Source organism: Haliaeetus leucocephalus, unplaced genomic scaffold, assembly GCF_000737465.1.
Source record: "Haliaeetus leucocephalus isolate CR32 unplaced genomic scaffold, Haliaeetus_leucocephalus-4.0 Scaffold51, whole genome shotgun sequence".
Taxonomy (NCBI): Eukaryota; Metazoa; Chordata; class Aves; order Accipitriformes; family Accipitridae; genus Haliaeetus; species Haliaeetus leucocephalus.
In genome coordinates this window covers 194,430-215,130 of record NW_010972487.1, presented here as the reverse complement: position 1 = coordinate 215,130, position 20,701 = coordinate 194,430, and the positions used below count along the sequence as shown (strand labels likewise).

The following is a 20,701-nucleotide window of genomic DNA, read 5'->3' as shown; positions in this document are numbered from 1 at the left end:
AGGTGTTTTTAAGATTTGGGTTTATTTCTCACTACCCTACTCTGACTTGATTGGTAATAAAATTAAACTAATTTTTCCAAGTTGAGTCTGTTTTGCCCACGACGGTAATTGGTTGAGTGATCTCTCTCTGTCCTTATCTCAACCCACAAGCCTTTTGTTGTATTTTCTCTCCCCTGTCCAGCTAAGGAGGGGAGTGATAGAGCAGCTTTGGTGGGCACCTGGCCTCCAGCCAGGGTCAGCCCACCACAAACATCTTCCTAAATGATCTGGATGATGGGATTGAGAGCACCATCACCAAGTTTGCTGATGACACCACACTGGGTGGTGAGGTGGATGCATCAGAAGGGAAAGCCACCTTACAGACAGACTAGGACAGGCTGGAAGAGTGAGCTAGCAAGAACAGTATGGAGTTTAACAGAGAAAAGGGCAAGGTCCTGCGGCTGGGACGACACAACCAAAGAGCCTGGTACAGGCTGGGGAGCAGCCTTGCTGAAAGGGACCCAAGGGTCCTGGTGGACAACAAGCTGAACAGGAGTCAGCAGTGCACCGCTGCAGCCGTGAAGGCAAGTCGGATCCAGGGTTGCATCTGCAGGGACATTACTAGCACAGATAAGAGATGTGATCATGCCAATCTACCAAGCGCTTGTCAGGCCACACCTGGAGGACAACTGTGTCCTGTTCTGGTCTCCACAATTCAAGAAAGACGCAGACAGACTGGAGAGGGTCCAAAGGAGGGCCATGAAGGTGATGGAGAACCTGTCCTACAAGGAGAGACTGAAGGAGTTAGGTCTTTTCTCCCTGGAGAAGAGAAGGCTTGGGGGGACCTCATCACAGTATTCTAGTACATAAAGAGTAGTTACAAAGAGGATGGAGGCTCTCCCTTCACAAGGAGCCACATGGAGAGCACAAGTTGCACCAGAAGAGGTTTCACCTTGATGTAAGAAATAAATATTTTACACTAAGAACAATCAGTGACTGTAACCTCCCCAGGGACATGGTAGAGCCCCCACTGCTGGAGATTTTCAAGGTGTGGCTGGATAGGACACTAGAAAATCTCATGTAGGCTTTCTTTCTCACGGCAGGTTGGACCAGATGATCTTTTGAGGTTCCATCCAACCTGGGCTATTCTATGAACTGACTAGCAAGGTAGCTTTAAACAGTCTCCTGCAAAACACCCTCTATTTCTGAAGCAGGTAATCAAAATTTCATGTCATTTATATACTAAGATAACCTTCCCTGCCTTGTTTCACACATGTGTTTATACTAACAGGGATATACTCAAAATATGCAATAAAGTAAGCGATATCCTTCAACTATGTCCAGCAAGCCAATGACCTTGGGTTCTGCTCACATGTACACAAATACAGATATTCTAACAGTAACAGCCAGATAAACATCCCACTCCAACTGCTGGCAGAGTCAAGCTGTTTTAGCATAGACTTGAGTCACCATACATTGTAGATAACTCCTTTTACAGACTCTAAGTACCAGGCTAAAACTTTACCACCAATTTTTATAAATGCCTAAAACTGTAGAATAATATACCACAAAACATCAATAGTTAAGCTATAATGACATATCTAAAAAAAAAGGCAACTGCTGACCAGGGAAGGCATGTATTGTATCATTAAGGTTAGTTTTAAAAGTTATTATTATTTATATTTAAAATTGTCATTTATTGGCTCATCATACCCTTGAAATGAAGAAGTTGGCTTTACTGTGTACTCTAGGCAGGCAAATGCTTGAATACAGATTCATCAGTATTTCTTCCTCCCTTGCACTCTTACACCAAAAACGGCAATGAGGCTTGAAATCAACTAATTGTTACTACCTTGGTTCTTCTGTTGTCTCACTTGTTTTTCTGTTCTCTCACTTGTTTTTTTCTCATCGTTCTCAAAACAACAATTTTCTTGCCATTTTCTAGCTCCAGTCTTTCAAAGAACTTAGGTTCATTCTTGACTTTAAGCATATCGAGTCATCGCATTCTGTTAGCATGTGAATAGCCTTCACTTACATTTCCACTCAAATTAATGGCTGTATCAGGACCTTGCCCAGTAATTCAAACACATGTTAAAAGCTGACGAATTCCTGCAGTTTATTCTGAAGAACTACAGACTTTACTACTTCTAACACTGAAATGAATAAGATTCCAGCAGTGTATTTTATTAGTTGCCTATTTACAATTCAGTAAGTTATGGTTATATTAAAAATTGTTCTAAAAGTTACATTTATGAAAAGAAACCATTAAAAAGGAAAAACTGGATGGATTGTTTTGTGGAGCTAATAGAAACAATTGACTAATTGCCACTTCCCTGCTGTAGCTACAAACATCTCATTTTCACTCAAGTCAGCAGTATTATTCCAGTCACATTCATGTAACAAAAAACTTCTGCATCAAACCATAGTTTCTCTGAGACCTTCTGAAATACATGGAATACATTTATTCTTTGCTGAGAAAGCTGATAACTGATATGGGCATCTCAAGTCTGGATACTGCTTAATGAACATTTTCCAAAAAAGTATCTTCTGAACTGGGCTGAACATTTAACTTCTTGACCATCAGACCTCCGAGACTAGAAAGAGGGGCCTTCTAAATAGATCAGGCACCAATGAAATAATCAACCCTTCCTTAGCAAAACCATTTAAGAAAGCCCTCTGTACCTTTTTTTCCCCCAGTTTGTGCACTAGAAACCTCGAGCAAAGTTTTAAAATGCTTTTCAAATTACTGTGTGAGCACAGTCAGTAATCAAAGCATGCAACTATAGTTCTCATTTAAGACTGAATATCTTTGGCCCAGATGCATTTCAACAAATCACACGCTTAACCGAGGTTTCCACTTTTCTCCATTGACTAAACAGGGAAGCTTCAGCCACAAACCTCCTAATTTAGGTATATCTGTTTGATGCCTAAAATTAGGTGGGACGAATATAGCTCAAAAATTACACAACACTGCTTGATGATGGAAAAAGTTTAAGGCAGTAAATCACAGGCTGATTTGAAGCAGCCTCCTTTAACAGGTCCCAAATGATTCCTACAATGGTAACAGCTTTTTTCCTCCCAATAAAAAAAAAAAAAAAAAAGGCAAACAATGACCCACGGGTTGAATGGTGCTCTGGGGTCCAAGGAGCGGGAGTTTTTTCCCCTGGTTCTCCATTTGGAAAACAATAAATGTATACATATACAGAATTCCATATCTATGATACTTCATTGCTTCAAATCCATTCAGTCTATGCTATTTAATGCACTAGTAGTTCATTCAACACTCTCTGCTACTCTGGTTAAGCTGGTTTTGCTACCAGAGCCAAACAGTTTGAAAGCACTTGGGTATTTCCAAAATGTGCTGCAATCTGACAACACAACTGTCAGCCTCAGTATTGATTATTTAACAGCACAAAAGAATTGTTTATGATTCACAGGAGGTTGAAAGGCCAAAATAATGTATTTCAAGAATTCCATGTTTAGCTAATTATTTTTCAGAGAAAATTGCAAATATTACGTTTTAATTTATAATTGTTAAGTGAAAACAGCAAGAAGTTAGGTACATTAAAATGGCATATTTCAGAGGAAGAAAGAAACAATGAAAAAACCAACTTAGTTGTTATTTCCGATATGCACATGACATCAGGGAGAACTTAGTTATTTCAGAAAAGAACATTTGTAGAGATTGTCTTTGCAAGGAACATGCTTGTAGTAAACAAATGATACAACTCTACAGAAGTTGTTTAATAGCCAAATAAAATCCTTTAGGTAATACAAGATAAAAGAACAGGGGAACCCCTTAAAAATAACATTCTAAAATACAATACAAACAGATGTACAGAATATTACATTTCTATGCACACAGATCTAGGAACATACTACTGTGAAGAAGTCAGACTTCTGAGCTTTTTTTTTTCCTTCTTTTATTTTATTAAATTAAGTTGTTAAAAGGAGTTTACACTTTTTTTAAACTATTTCAAAAAGGGAAATTCATATCAGTATAGTCAAGTGGGCACTTAGCTTTTTTTTTATTGGATCATAAACTACAATAGCTAGGTAATATCAATCAGATACAGAAAAATAGGCAACTTAGATTTCTTGCATGACACCTAGGGATGATACAATGCTATAGTTCAGTGCACAAGTGCACGAATGCACATGTACAAGTACTGCCTTATAAATCAAACTTCAAGCAAAACAAAATTTTAAAAAAGGGAAAAGACAGATCAAATTTACCTAAGCATCAATACAGGAACAACTACAATACTAACACAGTACAGTAAGGCCTTGGAAAGAGGTGATGTACCTAACAGACCTACGCTTACTGCTCCAGTTATTCCTGAAAAATAACCGAGGTTACTTCTACTGTCCATTCAGACAGCCCTATGTGAAACAGTCTTTGATGTATACAGCATTTAGAAGAGGGCAACTGTTGCATGCAGGTAAATTGGGCTTTTTTTGAAGAACAGTCAAAAGGAAATGTATTTCAAAATTAAAACCATGAAAAACAGTTTTAGTTGCATCTTTCTGCCATTACTTTAAAAATATGAAACTCTAAAAAAATTGAGCCTGAAGATGGGTACAGCCTAAAAAAAGAAAATATATATGCACTATTTCCTCTATCACTATTAGAAAAGACATTTTACCCCCTCTTTCTACTCCCCAAACTAGACAAAATTTGGAATTCCTAACGTTCAAATGAAGTGTTGGGTAGAAGTAAACAGATGAAAAAGGGAGGACAAGAAGCAGCAGCAGATCTACCTCGACTGAAATAGTGGTATTTCAATCTGCCTGTACCAGAGTAAAAATGTTATTGCATAGAAGGTATGCAATACATCACATACACATATGTTATGCAAACACTGAAAAAACAAAGAACTCCCATTTCTGCTTTAGTTATGTTTTTCTGCCCTGAACTTTATTGCTCAATTATTCCCATTAAGTGCTCTGAACAAAACTAACTGAAGTTAAAACTCTCATGCATTTTCAGGAGAAGAGAATATAAATTCGTATTCTTGCCAACTTTGGCCAACAACACTGTGGAAATTAAATTATTGTTAACTGGAACACTCCCCTCATTTTACTATGCAAAACAAAATGGAAAAAATATGTTTTCTAGACAGCCAAGACCTAGCTAACACAAACGTTTGGTACTTTTCAAGCTAAAACCTGAAATCTTTCTTAAGAAATGCTATATGGACAAATAAAAGCGAGATCATGGACATATATAATTAATTGCTGTATGCATTAAAACTTTTCTATAAATAGTTGCCTGTCAATTGCCACAGCACTGAAGAAAACTGCTAGGAAAAAAAAAAAGCACCTGCTGTTCAAAAGGAAGAATACTCAGAAGTGTTGCTGTCACTTGATTGTTAATTCAATGAAAAATTTTAACCAAGCATAACCCAATACCATTCGTCAAATCTGACTGCGAAGTGATGTTATTACCTCAGAGCGTATATGCTGGAGAGACTACATGTAGTGACAGAAACACTCTCATAGTCACTGCTGGAGATGGAGCTGAGGGGGGAATCACGTAAGCCATCCTGAGAACTGAAAAAACATATGGAAACAAAATGAACTGCTGAAGCAAACAAAGGTAAAAAACAGAGCACTGTGATAACTCATGGCTTATCATGGATTATACAGAAATAAGAATAAACCAGAAGTTGTATTTTTGCTCTTCAGAAAATGATACAAACCTATTCTGTCTTCTTCCCAAAAAGGACAGACAATTTAGCAAAGTCAGTGGGCACACATCTTATAAAAATCTTCAATTTAATTCATGCCATACAGTTACAACATTCAGGAAAGAACTGAGGATCTCACATTTCCATAGGGTATAGAGGGAATAGCGTGCCCATGCTGCTAAGTGTGGTTTGATCTTATAACAAAGATATAACAAACCCAAAAGTTCACAAAGCGTGTTTCAAGCCAAGGCACCCTAAACAATAAGCTTCAAGAACTGAAATATCGTGACAAGTTTGATCTAAGTTTCCTTCCAATGGGAAGGAAAAAGTCTGTGAGGAAGCAGAAAGCTGACTCTTCAGTGAAGGAGATAAAGATAATACATTTACCCTGAATGTGCTCAGTCCCTATAACTGCTATATATGTACCTCAAATTTTGTCCTTTAAAGAAACAGATGAGCAGGAAGGAACAGTCCCACGGCAAACCACTGACACTTCACTAGAGGAAGTCCACTAGCTACTAAGTAAAAGGATATGAATAATTTAAATGAATGGTACATGATTTGTCTCTGGCATCCCTGGGCTAATGAAAAACCTTTAAATAAAAACATCATTTTAGATCTTGCATCATATTATTAACATAAACTAGGGTTAGAAGAGTAAAAATAGTTTCATAAGCACTACAGAACTGTCTTGGAAAGATCAATTTTTTGTTTCAGTAACAATTTACATCTCAGCTATTAGAAATTCTACAAGCTGAAAAAAATTAAATTATACTAGATAAGAAAATATGTGGTCTTGAGCAGAGGTATCACGGCTGTATTGGCTCTAGGCAGTGCAGAAGAATCATTCAAGCCTGCTGAACTCAAATGTTCAGTCAACAGAAACCTTTGGACAAAGCAGAGAGAAACCTAAGAAATATCTTTAGTTAAAAGAAATGTAATTATATAGGTCAGGATTATTTCACCTTACTTCTCCACAATTACTAGCAGATTTTTTTATGCTCTTTTGATTTGTAGGAGTATGCGGGGTACATATTCAAACCAGCTACGTTCCAAATTCTTTCCTGCTACCGAATTTACTATTGTAGGTATTTTTGCAGCTAGAAGTCTGGAAGAATGCTTAAGGGGAATTCTTCAAAGCAGCGTATGGAAGGTATGTGCTCTAATCCCACTAAGAAATAATAGGATTTGTTTGCATACCTCCCACTAATCACTTGGAAAATGTACCCCTTCATGTTCTTAATTTCTGATTGCCAATTTGAAAATAAATCCCAAGCGTACTATGCTTTAGTTGAAAGGAGAGCCGTCACAACTGGAAAATAATTTTAGACTTGAACAAAAATCTATTTAACTTTCATTCGCTTTATATAATTTCCCTTGCTAATTCTGCTCATTATGAAGAAATATATGCATTTAAACAAAGGCTTACTCTTTTATAGCTCATCACCTTTACCCATCCAATCTTACAATACGGTCATGCTACTAAAATGTACTTTTACTATCTGTTTTATGGCAGCTAAATGATATTAAAAAACCATTAGCATATGATTTCACAGCATGACTGAGCAGGAGAAGCTGTCTTGCAAAGATGAAATGTATTGTTCAGAATAAAGTATTCTTTGAACAGCAGAACCAGGAAACAAGAGCAACTAGCAAACTCAGCACCTTCTTTTATTCTCTCTCACCTCCCTGCCATTTCCAGATTTTTTCCAGTGTAACAATGCTGTCAGTTGATTTGGGTAGTAAGACTTTTTCTGAAAGATGTCAGGTTTGCTGTCCTTCAGTGCTTTCTGTGAAGCTCTGCCTGATATATTTGAAATCCAGTCAAAATATCTCAGTCACCAATAGCACATGAAACAAAATTATGAAAATATTTTAAGAACTTGCAATTTTCTGAGGTTCTTGGTTTTCTAGATATTTTGTTTGTTTTGTTTTAAAGAATTTGAGGTTTTCAGCTCTTGTGCACAATCCAAAGGGCTAACACTTTTCCTAAGAAATTAAAGTTCGCACACTTTTTTGGGGAGTTAAACACTCTAGACAAACATAAACCAAACAAACCACCACCCTAAGTACCATCTCTCTATTAAAAACAGATCTTATTTATTGTCAACATTGTCCCAAGTCACGAAATCACTTTCTATCCTGAGCTGACTTTGTGGAGTGGACAGTCCAAGCCAGAAGACAAACCGATAAAGGTGGCACAAAGTGCTGGACCTTGATCTTTAAGAAAATGTAATGAGTAACCTCTGAACATAACGGTACACAACCAGCTTACATTATCAACAATCTCAATGCTATCTTTATTTTCACCTTCACAGACGTTCTCTGATCAGCTTATAAGCCTCACCTCATACCTCTTCTCCATACTACTTTTCCCCTCATTTGAATCCTGACTCACCTCTAAATAGTCGCTATCAGCATAACTTCTTCTCATCAGCTCCACTTTCTCATCTCTTTTTAAGCCTTGGCTTTATGCTGTTTGCCATTCTAAACTGTTTCATAAACTCCATCTTTTACCTGGTGCATAAACCTGGCCATGCTGAGCCATCCACTGATTTCAGGATTAGATATCCATCTGGTCAGTCATCATTTGGCAACATAAACTGCTTGGACACACTTGACACAAACCATGCTCACAGAGGTTAGTTTGTTGTAATAAAGGATGTGTAGTGTAGGCAATTACAACATGTAACATTTTTCTTACTCCTGTGTACCAATACAGATTGAATTTTTGTACCAGAAATAATATCTATTATTTACAGTGTTTATTTCTGGTTCATATTCAGGCCGTAACTCTTCAGATAAGAAATTCTGTGTTTATTTAGTTCCAAGAAATGGGAATCCAATAATGATAACTCTGGTTTATACCTTCTCAATGTTATACTAAATAGCTTTTTTTAAGAAAAGAAACAAAAAAAGACTCCTGACATACTCAGTGCATTCCTTCTGAGTACACATAGACTCAGGATACCTCTTTGTAGAATTTCCTTCTCATTAGCGTCTGCCTGAAGATTCGCTCAGTTTTTCTAAGATGCTGGTAGATCCTGAGGTGAATTGACCTGCTTTTCCCAACTAATGATTCCCGTTATCAGCTGACAGTAGCTCAGCACACATGTTCATTAGCACAATTATAGGAAGAGAAGGTATGTGCATATAGACACATTCTGTAGCTGATAGCAGCTAACCTTTTCTTCCCACACCAGCCCACAGGTAATTTGAACTTCACCACATCTCATGCTCATTTGAAACTAATACCGTGTTGAATTGGCATTCATGGAACTGTTTAAACTGTAAGGTGGCAAAAGTTTGTTTCATTTGTGAGGTCTTAAACACCCACAGTGCTATTTTAAAAATTACATTCTAGCACGGGATAAAACCACCATCCACACTCATCAAACAGAATTCTTCAGCACTTCTGATAAAAATATAGAATAAAGATTTGAAGCAACAGACCAAAGTGACATGGGGTGGTGTGGCTGCCTCTTTTCACAGCCTTTTCTTTTCATACTAGCAGCCTGAACTAACCGACCACTTATTTAAAGCTGTTGGCCACTTTTTGTAACTATTCTAAGTGAAAAACAAACTTACAGCCACCTTTATCCTGGTTTGTGTGCTCTTTTCTACTGGAATGTGTTTCCAGCCTCTTACATTTAATTAAACCTCTGGTTGTTTCAGGGGATGGTTTCCTCATGAATGTTACTACTCAAGTTACAATTACATCCCATGTTACATTAGTTAATTGGCACAGATCTACTCTTCTCCATCTATCTCGCTACATGACAGCTAACTCTAAAGCCTCATGTGTCAGCTACACCAATCTACTCAAACAAGTGGCTTTTGAAACTGTTTTACCTCCTATACTCATTTCAGGAATCTGTATGTTGAGAGTTAATACAGTTCACTGTTGCTGCATTTGATATATGTACCTAGTAAAAAGGAAGCTGGTATAAAACACTGGTGTCTTTTATTTGCATGCTAAGGCTTCATAACAGCAGTCATGTTACTGGATACCACACAAAATCAGTGTTCAACAGACAAGGTCAAACACTGCACTTTCGAGACTTGTATTGTTAAAAAGAAGGGGAGGAGGGCTTGAAAAAAATTCATTTATACTGAATCTGAATTTGGCCAGTTGCACAAAGAAACAGAATACAAGAAGGAGAACAGAAATTTCTATCAACAGCCAGCTAAAGGATTGCTTAAGGGAAGTTTCGCAGTTGAAAGGCTGATATTTTGTTCCTAATCAACTATTTCATTCCTGCTGATGAGAAGTTTTCTTACTCCTAAATAGCTGGTTAAAAGACTAATCAATACAAGACACTCAGCAGACATGTTTTTGTTTATGTGAACATGCACAGCTGTCCACTAATTTTTATGGAAAAGGCAACTTTGCCATGTAAAGACACAATTTTCTCAAGTTTTACTGTGATGGGAATATTACAGGGAAAGCATGACTTTAAGACATTTAATCAAGTTAATTTGCATTGCAATATCAATTAAGCTAGTTTTGATAAAGGAGCACTTATAGAATCAAATGCTATAAACTAAAAGACAAACTATAAAGGTAATGTCAGCTTGGTTTTGTTTTTTAAAATGTTAAGTGCTAGCCATCCCAAAAATACAAATGCTTCTTTCCCATGCATTTATAAAGGTGGAATGACTTATCTTAAAGTTGCAGTACTGAACATGTGCACACGTCACATGTTGCTGAGTGAACAAAAGAAAATACAGGCAGAAAAATCTGAATTAACAACCAAGTGTATAAAACAGGTGTTCATCTTTTTATACACTCATTCTAATATGCTGAGGAAATAAAATTTTAAATCTATTATATATTACAATAGTCTGTATCGTAAGTATATTACAATATATACAATTTTAGACTACAGAATTGCATCACTAATAAATGGGACAACTTGAATACCAAGCTGGGGAAGAATAAATTATTCATCTTATTCTAGAATCGCAATACAGATCAGCAAACAGCAAAACATGCTTTTCCAAGGATGCCTCATTCATCCTCCTTACACTGCAAAAGCATATGGCAAAATATTCTATTCTTTAAGCCCCCACAAATAAATGCAAACAGTGCCAGCATCTAACAGCCGATGGACACAGCTAGAAGCTAGAGCTTGCAGAAAGCGTGAAGATAAGAAGATCTCCCCGCTACCAATTTCAGCTCCTTTTGCCAGTTCTCAGGTACACTGTAGAAGGCTTCATCAAGAGTACACTCACCAAATAGATCAAGGAAAGTGGCAAAAAAAAAAAAGTATAATTTAAGCTAGACATAATGGACCTGCAGTGGAAAGAAGAGAAACTATGATAAAGAATCCTTTTTTTATATCAGAACTGTTTTAAGGTCAGTATGTAGAGAAATAAACACACAGCACAACCAGGTATTTAAGACTAAAACATGAAAACACTAGCATTGCATGACAATATGAAACAAGCTGCCAAACTTCATAAAACACATAGAAGAATTAGCAGTTTTACAAAGACTCTTCAACTCTGGAAAGAACAGAAAGCCAAGTATTTCCAAAACACCAAAGAAAAACTGATCATCACTCTTTGTAATTTTCTTCCCCCTTGGAAAAAGCTAGCAGAATACTATGACAGAATAAATATTTTGAAAATCTGTATAGCTTGCTTCCAGTTGAAAAAGAAGGAAATACTAGATACAGATCTAAAGCTTTGTTTTGGTGTTACATCCTTTTTTACCCCAACACACCAAACGCTGCTTTGTCATAGTTTTATCATCCTCTGTACTACTCTTAATTTCCCCCCCTCTAACAGTTTGTTTTGCTACATCACAGCCTTTACTTATCACATTGTCCCTTCAGCGCATCAGATACTGACTACACATCTTTGCTAGCACTTCTCTCATATTTGCATCTTGTTAATGCTGCTGCCCAAGACTCTCAGTGCCCTTGGTGTTTTATATCTCTGAGATACTTAAAAGCAAATAATGGAGAAAGACATAACACCAGCTATGACTTAAAAACCAAAGTAGTAAGATTTGGGTACTGACATGTTTTTAAGTAGAAGAGCATTTAATCCGTATTCTGAACTCTACTGAATATTGAGGCTAGATGGAGAAGCCTGAAATACCAGGTATTTCAGGTTTAAAGATTAATTACAGTAAACTTGATTGGATCATTGAAATTATACCTATAATGCCATATTGCATAGTATAAGAATTGATTTACTGAAAGAAACAGTTTATATCATAATGTACACATTTGACAGCTGCTTGATTCAGACAAGGGAAAGAAAATCTTCTTTCCCTGGTTGGTGACTTACAGTAACTAGAAAGTAAATACATTTATCAATTTGATGAATGAGCATATCCTGCAGCTATTTCATGTATATTAGATTGCTTATTGTTCTAGCTAATGGGTCCATCATTCTGAAAATAATCTACTGTCTCCAACATTTCCCCTATGGTTAAGTTGGCATTCACAAGCATGTAATAGGGAGCAGTCGCAGAAGCTTAATACGATCTTCCCATTTAAAAATACCATTGAAAAGCAGTGATTAGTCACCACCCAGGCAGCATGAGTAAGAAAAGGTCCACAAAGTTCTGTTTTGTAACTGAATTATCTCTTCTAGTGATAACGTGACTCGTGATTCAGAGGCAAGAACCGAATCTATATATATGAGGAAACTAAGGATCTATACAGATAAGTTTTTAATCTAATCCTCAGTAGATCCCCAGCATCTGTGTGTCTCAGAATATACTGAAGGAGTTAATATTAGAATGTTTCCAAATAAAGGAGCAACAAACTAGTAACAAAATACCTCCATCCTATTTCTCCACTTCTGCAAAGATGGAGTATTTGCCAATTAATAACAGATGTACTGCAGTCTCAATAACAAATACAGAGAATTAGATGTAATCAACAAAGTAACTGTGGAAGAAGCTATGATGAAAACAGACAAAACCCACTAACTGGTTCAAGAATTTTAGAACTCAAGAATGAATCAGACGAATTATTAACCTCTCATTTAAAACTTCCATGATGCCTGGAGTTTAAAGGTGGCAATCTTTAAAAATAAAAAGGACTCCAAGGGGATTCAAACAACTCTAGTTCTGTGAGCCTGATGTTCATACCAAGCTACTTAACAGAATATATCAAAAGCTAAAATAGGTAGACAGTAATGAGAGGGTCTGCCTGGCAAGGAGTAACATGGCTTCTACAGGGGAAACCTCCTGGGAGCTCTCTGAAGGGGTCAAGAAGCTTGTGAAGAATGGTGACTCGGCTGGCAGCCTCTGGATTTCCAAATAGATTCCGTCAAAGTACCTCACTAAGGCTTTTAAGAAAACTAAGGAGCTACAGCATAAGAGGAAGGGGCCCAAAATGGATAAATAATTCCTAAGCGTAAATAGGGAGGAGCTGTTAAATAACTACTTCTCAGAAGAGCAGGAAGTCACTGCTTAAGTTGTTTAGGACCCTGGGGGTTTTGTTTTTACACACGATCTGCAAAAGTGAGGAGAGCAATGAGATCTGAGACGTTGCTACCAGTGCAAAATTATTCAGGGTAATAGTAACAAGAGCTGATTGAAGATTTGCACAGGATCTTAATGTCTGAATAACAGGTAATAAAATGGCAAGATGAGATTCAATTGGTAAACACAGAACACTTCTAGCATCAGATACAAAATAACAGCCTCTGAGCTCACAAAGCAGGATCCTGGGGCTTTGGCAGACAACTTCAAAAAAACCATCAGCTCGCCACTTGGCAAAAAATATGAAGTCAAATATTGGGAGCCATTGGAAAATTAACCGAAAATAATTATGCCACTGTGCAAATCCACGGTTTGCTCGTATCTTGAGTAAGTGTAATTCTGATTCACTTATAGTTAAGAGGAAATAGTGTAACTGAAAAAGATTTAGAGCAAGACAAAAGGAATGATCAAAGCTATGGACAACTTCTGATCAAGTAGGCTGTGAATTTACAACTGAAAAAGTAACCACATAGGCAAAGAGCCACTGAGGTCTACAAAATCACCACCGATGCAGAGAGGCCAGGCAGGAACTAGGAGCTATTCAAAGCTCTTAAGAGCCAGGTCCAGAGCAAACAAAAGGACACAGAGGAAAATGGACCTACAGAACTCTCTGTAAAAGGACAATTCTCATACAAAGTTTTAACAGAATATTAACAGAGACTGGACAAGTATGTGGAGAAGACATTATTACATCCACAAACCGTGGGAGGCCGAAAAAGAAGCTTACATATATTTTCTTATTATACTTTGTAGACTTGTTCTCACAAATTTCACTTAATATCCTACCCAAGGTAAAAATTAGTAGACAAATTATCTGAGTTTTGTAAATTATGTATAATTTATCAGGACACTAATTAAACACACAGTAATTACTTTTAAGGAATATTCATTCCACTTGAAGCGTTGCAAAAGCATGAAATATCAAAGGGATTTGTGAATTACTTCTTAAAATGAAGTCCATTCAGAAACCCTGTTATAAAGCCTTGAACATGATCATACTTACAAGCTTAAGATTGCAAATACTCAGAATGACGAAGATAAAAGTACCTTCTCAAAAGTCAACTTTTGTGCACGCCAAGTTGCATTTAACCTGTCAGAGGAATTAACTCCAGGGCAAAGAACTCTTGATTCTATTTCCACTACCAGTAAAATATTTCATAATTCAATTATTATGTTATTAAACAACTGTTTATATCTGTAGCCTTTATATTGTGGTAATGCTTCACGGTTCAAGCTACCCACACTGTGTTATCCTGAACTCCATACACATATAACAAAAAGATGCTGCATCACACACACGACCTCCACAGTACTGACACAGTAAGGCACAAAGGAAGAAAGCTGTCACAGGAATACGGAAAACAATAACCTGTATTTAATTTCTTCCCTCTGCTTTATTATATTAATACTTCAGGGAAACTGAGGACATCACTTACTACAAAACAGTAAAACAAAATGAAGTCTGGTTTCCTACTGATGTGTGTAGGATCCCTAATGTCTAATCAAAGTTGAGCTGAAGCATGGCATTTTCTTTAACATAACTATTATTATGGTCTCTCCCTGTTATCTAGTTCCTTATTATAATTAAATATGTAGAACCTTAATCCATGACCTCTATTTTTCTATCAGCTTTCGTTGAAATGGTCTAATAGGTTTAAAAGCTGCTTCTGCACTCTGTTAGGCTCATTCAGCACACAGACATTCACAAATACACTCGAGGCCACAGGCAGCGCGATCAGATCAAGCCCATTCTCTCAAATGAAGCTAAGGTAAAATGTGTTTAGGTCCCAATTTAATCCCATGCACTTATGTAGAAGTTAACTTTTTAGTATCTGCCAGACACACTTTTCCTGCAAAACAGCAGAGTACAACAGAGGTAATGACGCAAGTAATGTTATAGCAGCAATGCACTCTTTGTTACATTAAACTGGTTAAGATTAGTGTACTTGATTTCAATGACAGAGATATACAATTAAAATTCAGGTGTTCTCCAGGTGTTTTCCAAAACAGCTGAAGAAGTCCAATAAAAAGCTACTTGCATTAAAAAATGTAGATTGAAAAATTCCTTAATCCTGAAACACACTATTTTCTTTAAAATCAACATTAATTATACACCACTCACTAAAGTACAAGGATATAGGAAATTATTTACACACAAATTACTAACAAAACATCAAGTTGCTCTTACCTTGAACTAGATCTTGACTTTACATCTTCCTTTGCTGTTCTTTCACTACTAGCATCTTCACTGTTGTCCAATTTTCTCTCACCTAGTTTTCTCTTCTCCCACTTCTTCTGCTGATTTGAGATGCTTTCTCCTTCTCCTTGTGAGTCATTTTCTGCCCCTACCTGTGAACCTGAGGAATGTGCCAGGCACTTAGAGGAGATTGGCAGTTTTTGCTCTTCTCTGCCAAAGTCTCTTTCTGCTAACAAAGCAGAAGTTTCAGGTTTTAATGTTTCCTGTGCAGGGACTGAATTGTCCAAGTCATCTACATGGTCCATTTCCTTAGACTTTACTAATGTGTATGAAGCATTTACAACACCTCCTGCAGAATGTTTAGTCTTTAAACCTTCAACACTGTCCTCCCTGCTGTCTTCACAGCTGCCACAACACACACAGGAATTAATTAGACAGTTTGTGGCAGCTATACTGAGTTTATGGGATTCATCCTCCTCCTCATTTGCTAATGGATTAGCAGATCCAGGAACACAACTAATAGCTGCTTCCGGAGTTGTTACTGGGGATTCTGAGCTAGAGGGAGATTTAGGATTGAATATTACCGTAGCAGATATTTTCATTCCCCCTGTCCTGTGAGCTATCACTTCTGCTGTTTCTGCATCATCAGCGTACGCATCCCAGCCATTGAGGTATAACTGTGAGTCCGGACCTTCTAGACAGCTGCATGAATTCTGAACTGAAATGCCAGACATCTGTTTGCTATCTTCAATATTGTTATTATTGCTTAAGTCAGTTTCAGCATCTTTTAAAAGCAAAGTTTCCTCTGTCTGATGGCCATTCTCGTACAGCAAAGCATCTCTATATTGCAGGTTCTGTTTTGAATCGTGGCAGGGGTTATTCACCCAAGCAAAAGTGTCACTTACTGAATCCAAGCCAGCAAGAGCTTCTCCTGCTCCATCTAGGTCATCCATAAAAAACACTCTGTCCTCTTCATCAGTTAAATTGTCAAGGTGGTGTCTTGTTGGTGAAGCTTCTGTGCTAGAACTATTTCTTAGGCTAGGTCTGTGAGCTGGAGACTGACAGATGCTTGGAGGGGAAAGCAGAGAAGACATTTCATCTCCAACTCTGTGTACCATCCTATTCAGCTGTTCCAGCTCCTGCTCATCATACTGCATAGAACAAGCCAGCTCAGCCTCTGTGTTTTCAGCTTTTGCTGAAAGCTCCTTAGCAGGCAAAGTCGCAGTTATGCCCGGTGTAATGACAGAGGGTACTTCAGGATCTGCTCTGACAGGAAAATCCACATCTTGAGAGATGCAGAGGTTACGTTCCAGCGTGTGCAGTTCATCCTCAGTTAATGTCTGAAGTAGATCCCTGAAAATGAAGAAATACACACATCACTTTACACTTGCAATCATAGGAGGCACTAATGTTACAGATTTCAAAGAAAACTTTTACTGTTAATACAAAAATCTAGAACTTGAGGGCACAGAGTACTTTCAGCTGTGTAACTCAAGGTGCATTTGGTATTTATATTCAGAACACATGTGATTGCTTATACCTGAATTTGAGATTACTCATGCAAATGCAGGGTACCAAATTATTTACATGCTTGCAATTAAGCCCCAACATAAATCAAAACACACACAAAAATGGTTCTTTCCCCCTCCCTATCTATTTATAGTGAAAGTGATATTCACAATTAGATATATTTTGTCATTTTAATTTTTTAATTCACAAATTTGACTTTGATTAGCAAACCAATTTGCCATCCTTTGTATTAGATTCTGAAAATTATTCTGCAAAAAAGTACCACAGAAGTTCCACACCATTATATTATCAGATAAAAGGAATTCATTAAAAATAGTAATAGTGCTTATGCACCACTGATGTCTTAGAAGCCTGTTCACTGAAACAGGGACTGGAAGTTGGCACTCTCCTGCCTCAGACACGTAACTCAGTCATTAGGGAGTTAAGCTTCCGCATGATGTTAAGAATCAGGCAGGCCTAAAAGCAAACATTTAGGTATTTACTAAACTATGTCTTCTAGAGACATGCAGCATCTCCAATGTTATCAAGTGTCCTCAGTATTGCAGTTCAGGACTACAAGCACCTAAAACCAAAGTGTTATTTGAGGCCATTATGTTTAAGTACTTTGTAACTTTAAAACAAATCCATAGACACAGCAGCATTTGATTTTAGGCCTGAATTTAATTTACACTATGCTTCTCAATTAGAAATCACATACGAAAACATCCTCTGTCGAGAACTGCTCTCAACATTTTCAAAGACCAGCAAGTATATTTCAGCATAAATGAAAGGATGAGAAAAGCAAGACCTTCTGCTTAAACAGAGGCTAGGAGTCCATTATTCCTCCTGTGTTTAGAAATAATTGGCTAGTACACAGCCAGCATAGTAGTAATAATAATAATATGCACATATTAAAAGAATTCCCTTAAAAGAGTAACTTCAGTCTAACCAAGGGACAAAAAAAAACCTCCAAAGAAACATTCAACATCTCACACCTTGATTTCCAGTCAATGGTTCGCATTCTTAACTTGTTAACTCAAAACCCAAATATTTTTCCAAGTACTATCACTAAAAGATCAAATCGCTCAAAATTAGATTATACAGGATTCTCTGCCAACATTAGGAACGTGGCATGTTTTAAAATGCCTATATAAATATTGAGAATAAAATTAATGTCAACCAGTATACAGAAAGAAATGTTAAATGTCACTACTGAAAAGTTTAAAACTAAACATCAGGCATCATTACTAAACTGTAAGGTTTAAGTTGTAGCTACTTCCATGGTTCATTTCCTTTCTGCTGAAGCATCTGTAACTCATCATTGGATCCAAGCAAGTGCTGTGCTTGTATGGAAAAAAGAATTTCTCCCTCTGCTTTCATTATTCAGAAGCTGCAGGTAGAGAGCTTCTGCAATCCACCCTAACAGCAGTAGTGCACTTCTCCCAGAGTATTTAGAAAACACTGAATTTAAAAAAAGCACATGTTCAGGTTTCACCTGCTTTTACTCTTTTTGGCATAGTGTCACAGGAAGGCAATCGAGCCCTGAAAATATGAGGAACATTTTTCTTCCGGTAGCTACAGCCACTGGCAAAAAAACCAAGGCAAGTTCTTAAGATGTACTCTGCTTGTTACAAGCAGTAGTAGAAATTTACTCTGTCTATTGCAAAACCAATAAACATATTTTACTCTACTGCCAATATCCAGGGTGCAGACATTACTTCTTCAAAGATCTGAGGCCAAATGTCCATTTAAAAACAAATTTGGCTAAATAGAACAGGGCCACAAGACCCCAAGCACACTGATCTCACACATTCTCCAAGCCTCCTTCATTAACTTTGCTCGTACTCTGACTAGAATTTTAAATTGTCTGTTTTCAGAGAACAGCATTGTTGTTACTGCTAGCCTGTGCTTCAGTTCATGCTCTGAACAGAGCATAAGTAGCTGTCCTTATGGAGCTGCCACTGTAAGAACATGATGCAGGTACAGGAATACGATTTGCATTCTCCTGCTTCCGCAATGCTCGGCTGAGTTCAGCACACCAAAGTGCCCAGATCTGCCCTGATACATCAACACTGAGAAACCAACACTGATACATAACAAATATCACTGGTACTCCTTTACTGCAAAAGTTTTAAATCAACTCAAAGTTTTAAAACACAGCCACCTTGGAAAAACTAACCAGTTTTCCCCCAGTCACTGTGCACACTTAAAAGCATACGAGTTTCACCCCCCCACACACATTCTTTAACACACTGACAACAGGTATACGGCATTTGATTTCTAGTCAATGATACAGAAATGTTTCGGTGTACTCAAAATGGTATGATCCTCTGATTCTGCACCACTTGATCTGCAATCTGCTTGATTCTGCACCACCAAAATCCATCGGGACCCTGCCATCAATTGTAATGGTCCAGAAACAAGCACCAGGCAAGCAGAGGGCTCTGAAAAAGGGCAAAATTATGGAGTACTGCGAAATCCCCAGTTTGCTCACCTCTGAAAATCTCTGTATAGCAGCCTCAAATGTATATATAGTATAGGTAATATTTTATCGCTTGAATGTTCAGTGTCACAGGCATCTAAATTAAATATCTATGCATATACTAGATGATATGCTTTGTATACTTTACTAGGCAGATTACAGTAGTTTGGCAGAAATGGTTCAAATGTCTTAGTTTAGAAGGAACAGGGATAAACAGTACTATGTAATTACGCATTGGTAGACGTATAAAATACCAATGCTGATGTTTTACATCTAAAATAAAAATCAACACAAGCACCTGGCTTAGGTATTAATTAAAACATTCAAAGTCATCATTTGCTGCTCAACCTTACCAAAACAAGAACCCTTACTGCTTTTGCTCAGAGACCTTCCACAATCTCTATTGTTTTCAAAGTTGCCAGCCACCAACAGGATACCAAAAATTTTCCTAGCCAATAGATATTTTCCTCTGCTAGTTCCAATTTAATTATGTGGGTGCACATACAGTACTTATCATTGCCTTTAACAGGAGGGATGTTTTAGGGTAATATAGCTTAAAAATTACCTGTAATCCTACCAAATAATCAGCTGTATATTTGGTGTTACTCCATGAGTTAAAATACTCAGTTAGCTTAAAAGTTATAGAACTTTACAGAGAAATTCACTGGGATGTGATCATATTCTGCAGTAAGATGTTGTTCTGTATTCTTACAACAGGCACATAATTGCAATACAAGATGCAACTATTTTAAGAGAAGACTACTTCAATCTATTTTCATGCCCTAACTATTGGTGACAGAGACTGGAGAAAGACTCCTGGAAAAAATGCTCCATTCTTGATGAGGAGCAGAAATATCAATATAAAATATCTCATTCCATCTTCCCTTATAGGTTTTTGTGAACATTCTCACTGAGTAGGAATTGCAGCCTGATAAATTAAAAAAAAAATCTGTGATTAAAAAACATCTAGACAGCTTAGGTACTTTTAAAGAAGTAATTTAAATTACCCTACATGAACTGCACATTTATTTGTATCTCGTTGTTATTTTCATTCAACATATTTTTCATTCAAGAATATTACTAAAGGATCTTTTTGAGCCCAGTTCTTTCAAGTATTCAAGTACCTCGATATTCCTCCAATTCAGAGACTGCCAGAGATAGTTTCACATTACATCTTGCATAAATTGTTGCTGATAGGTGCTGTCTCAGTAAGAACACTTTGCAAATTTTGTCTGCTAGACAACTGAAATCACATTTCTTAATGCTCAGTTGACAGAATAAACGTAAGTCTTAAAGTGTATCAGAACTTTTTCAAAAAATGAATCTGAAAGTCTTTT

At 37.1% G+C, this 20,701-nt stretch overlaps 1 protein-coding gene across 2 annotated transcripts in view; it reads right to left on the bottom strand.

Annotated features, from left to right (window-relative positions):
* Positions 1-20,701, bottom strand: part of ZFYVE28 (zinc finger, FYVE domain containing 28) — a 161,954-nt gene that overhangs the window by 26,934 nt on the left and 114,319 nt on the right. For both annotated transcript variants that reach the window (XM_010577248.1, XM_010577257.1), the window contains exons 8-9: positions 15,365-16,726; positions 5,428-5,532 (exon numbers count right to left, since the gene is read on the bottom strand). In XM_010577248.1, the coding sequence (XP_010575550.1) occupies positions 5,428-5,532; positions 15,365-16,726 (1,467 nt within the window). The remainder of the gene's footprint in view (positions 1-5,427; positions 5,533-15,364; positions 16,727-20,701) is intronic.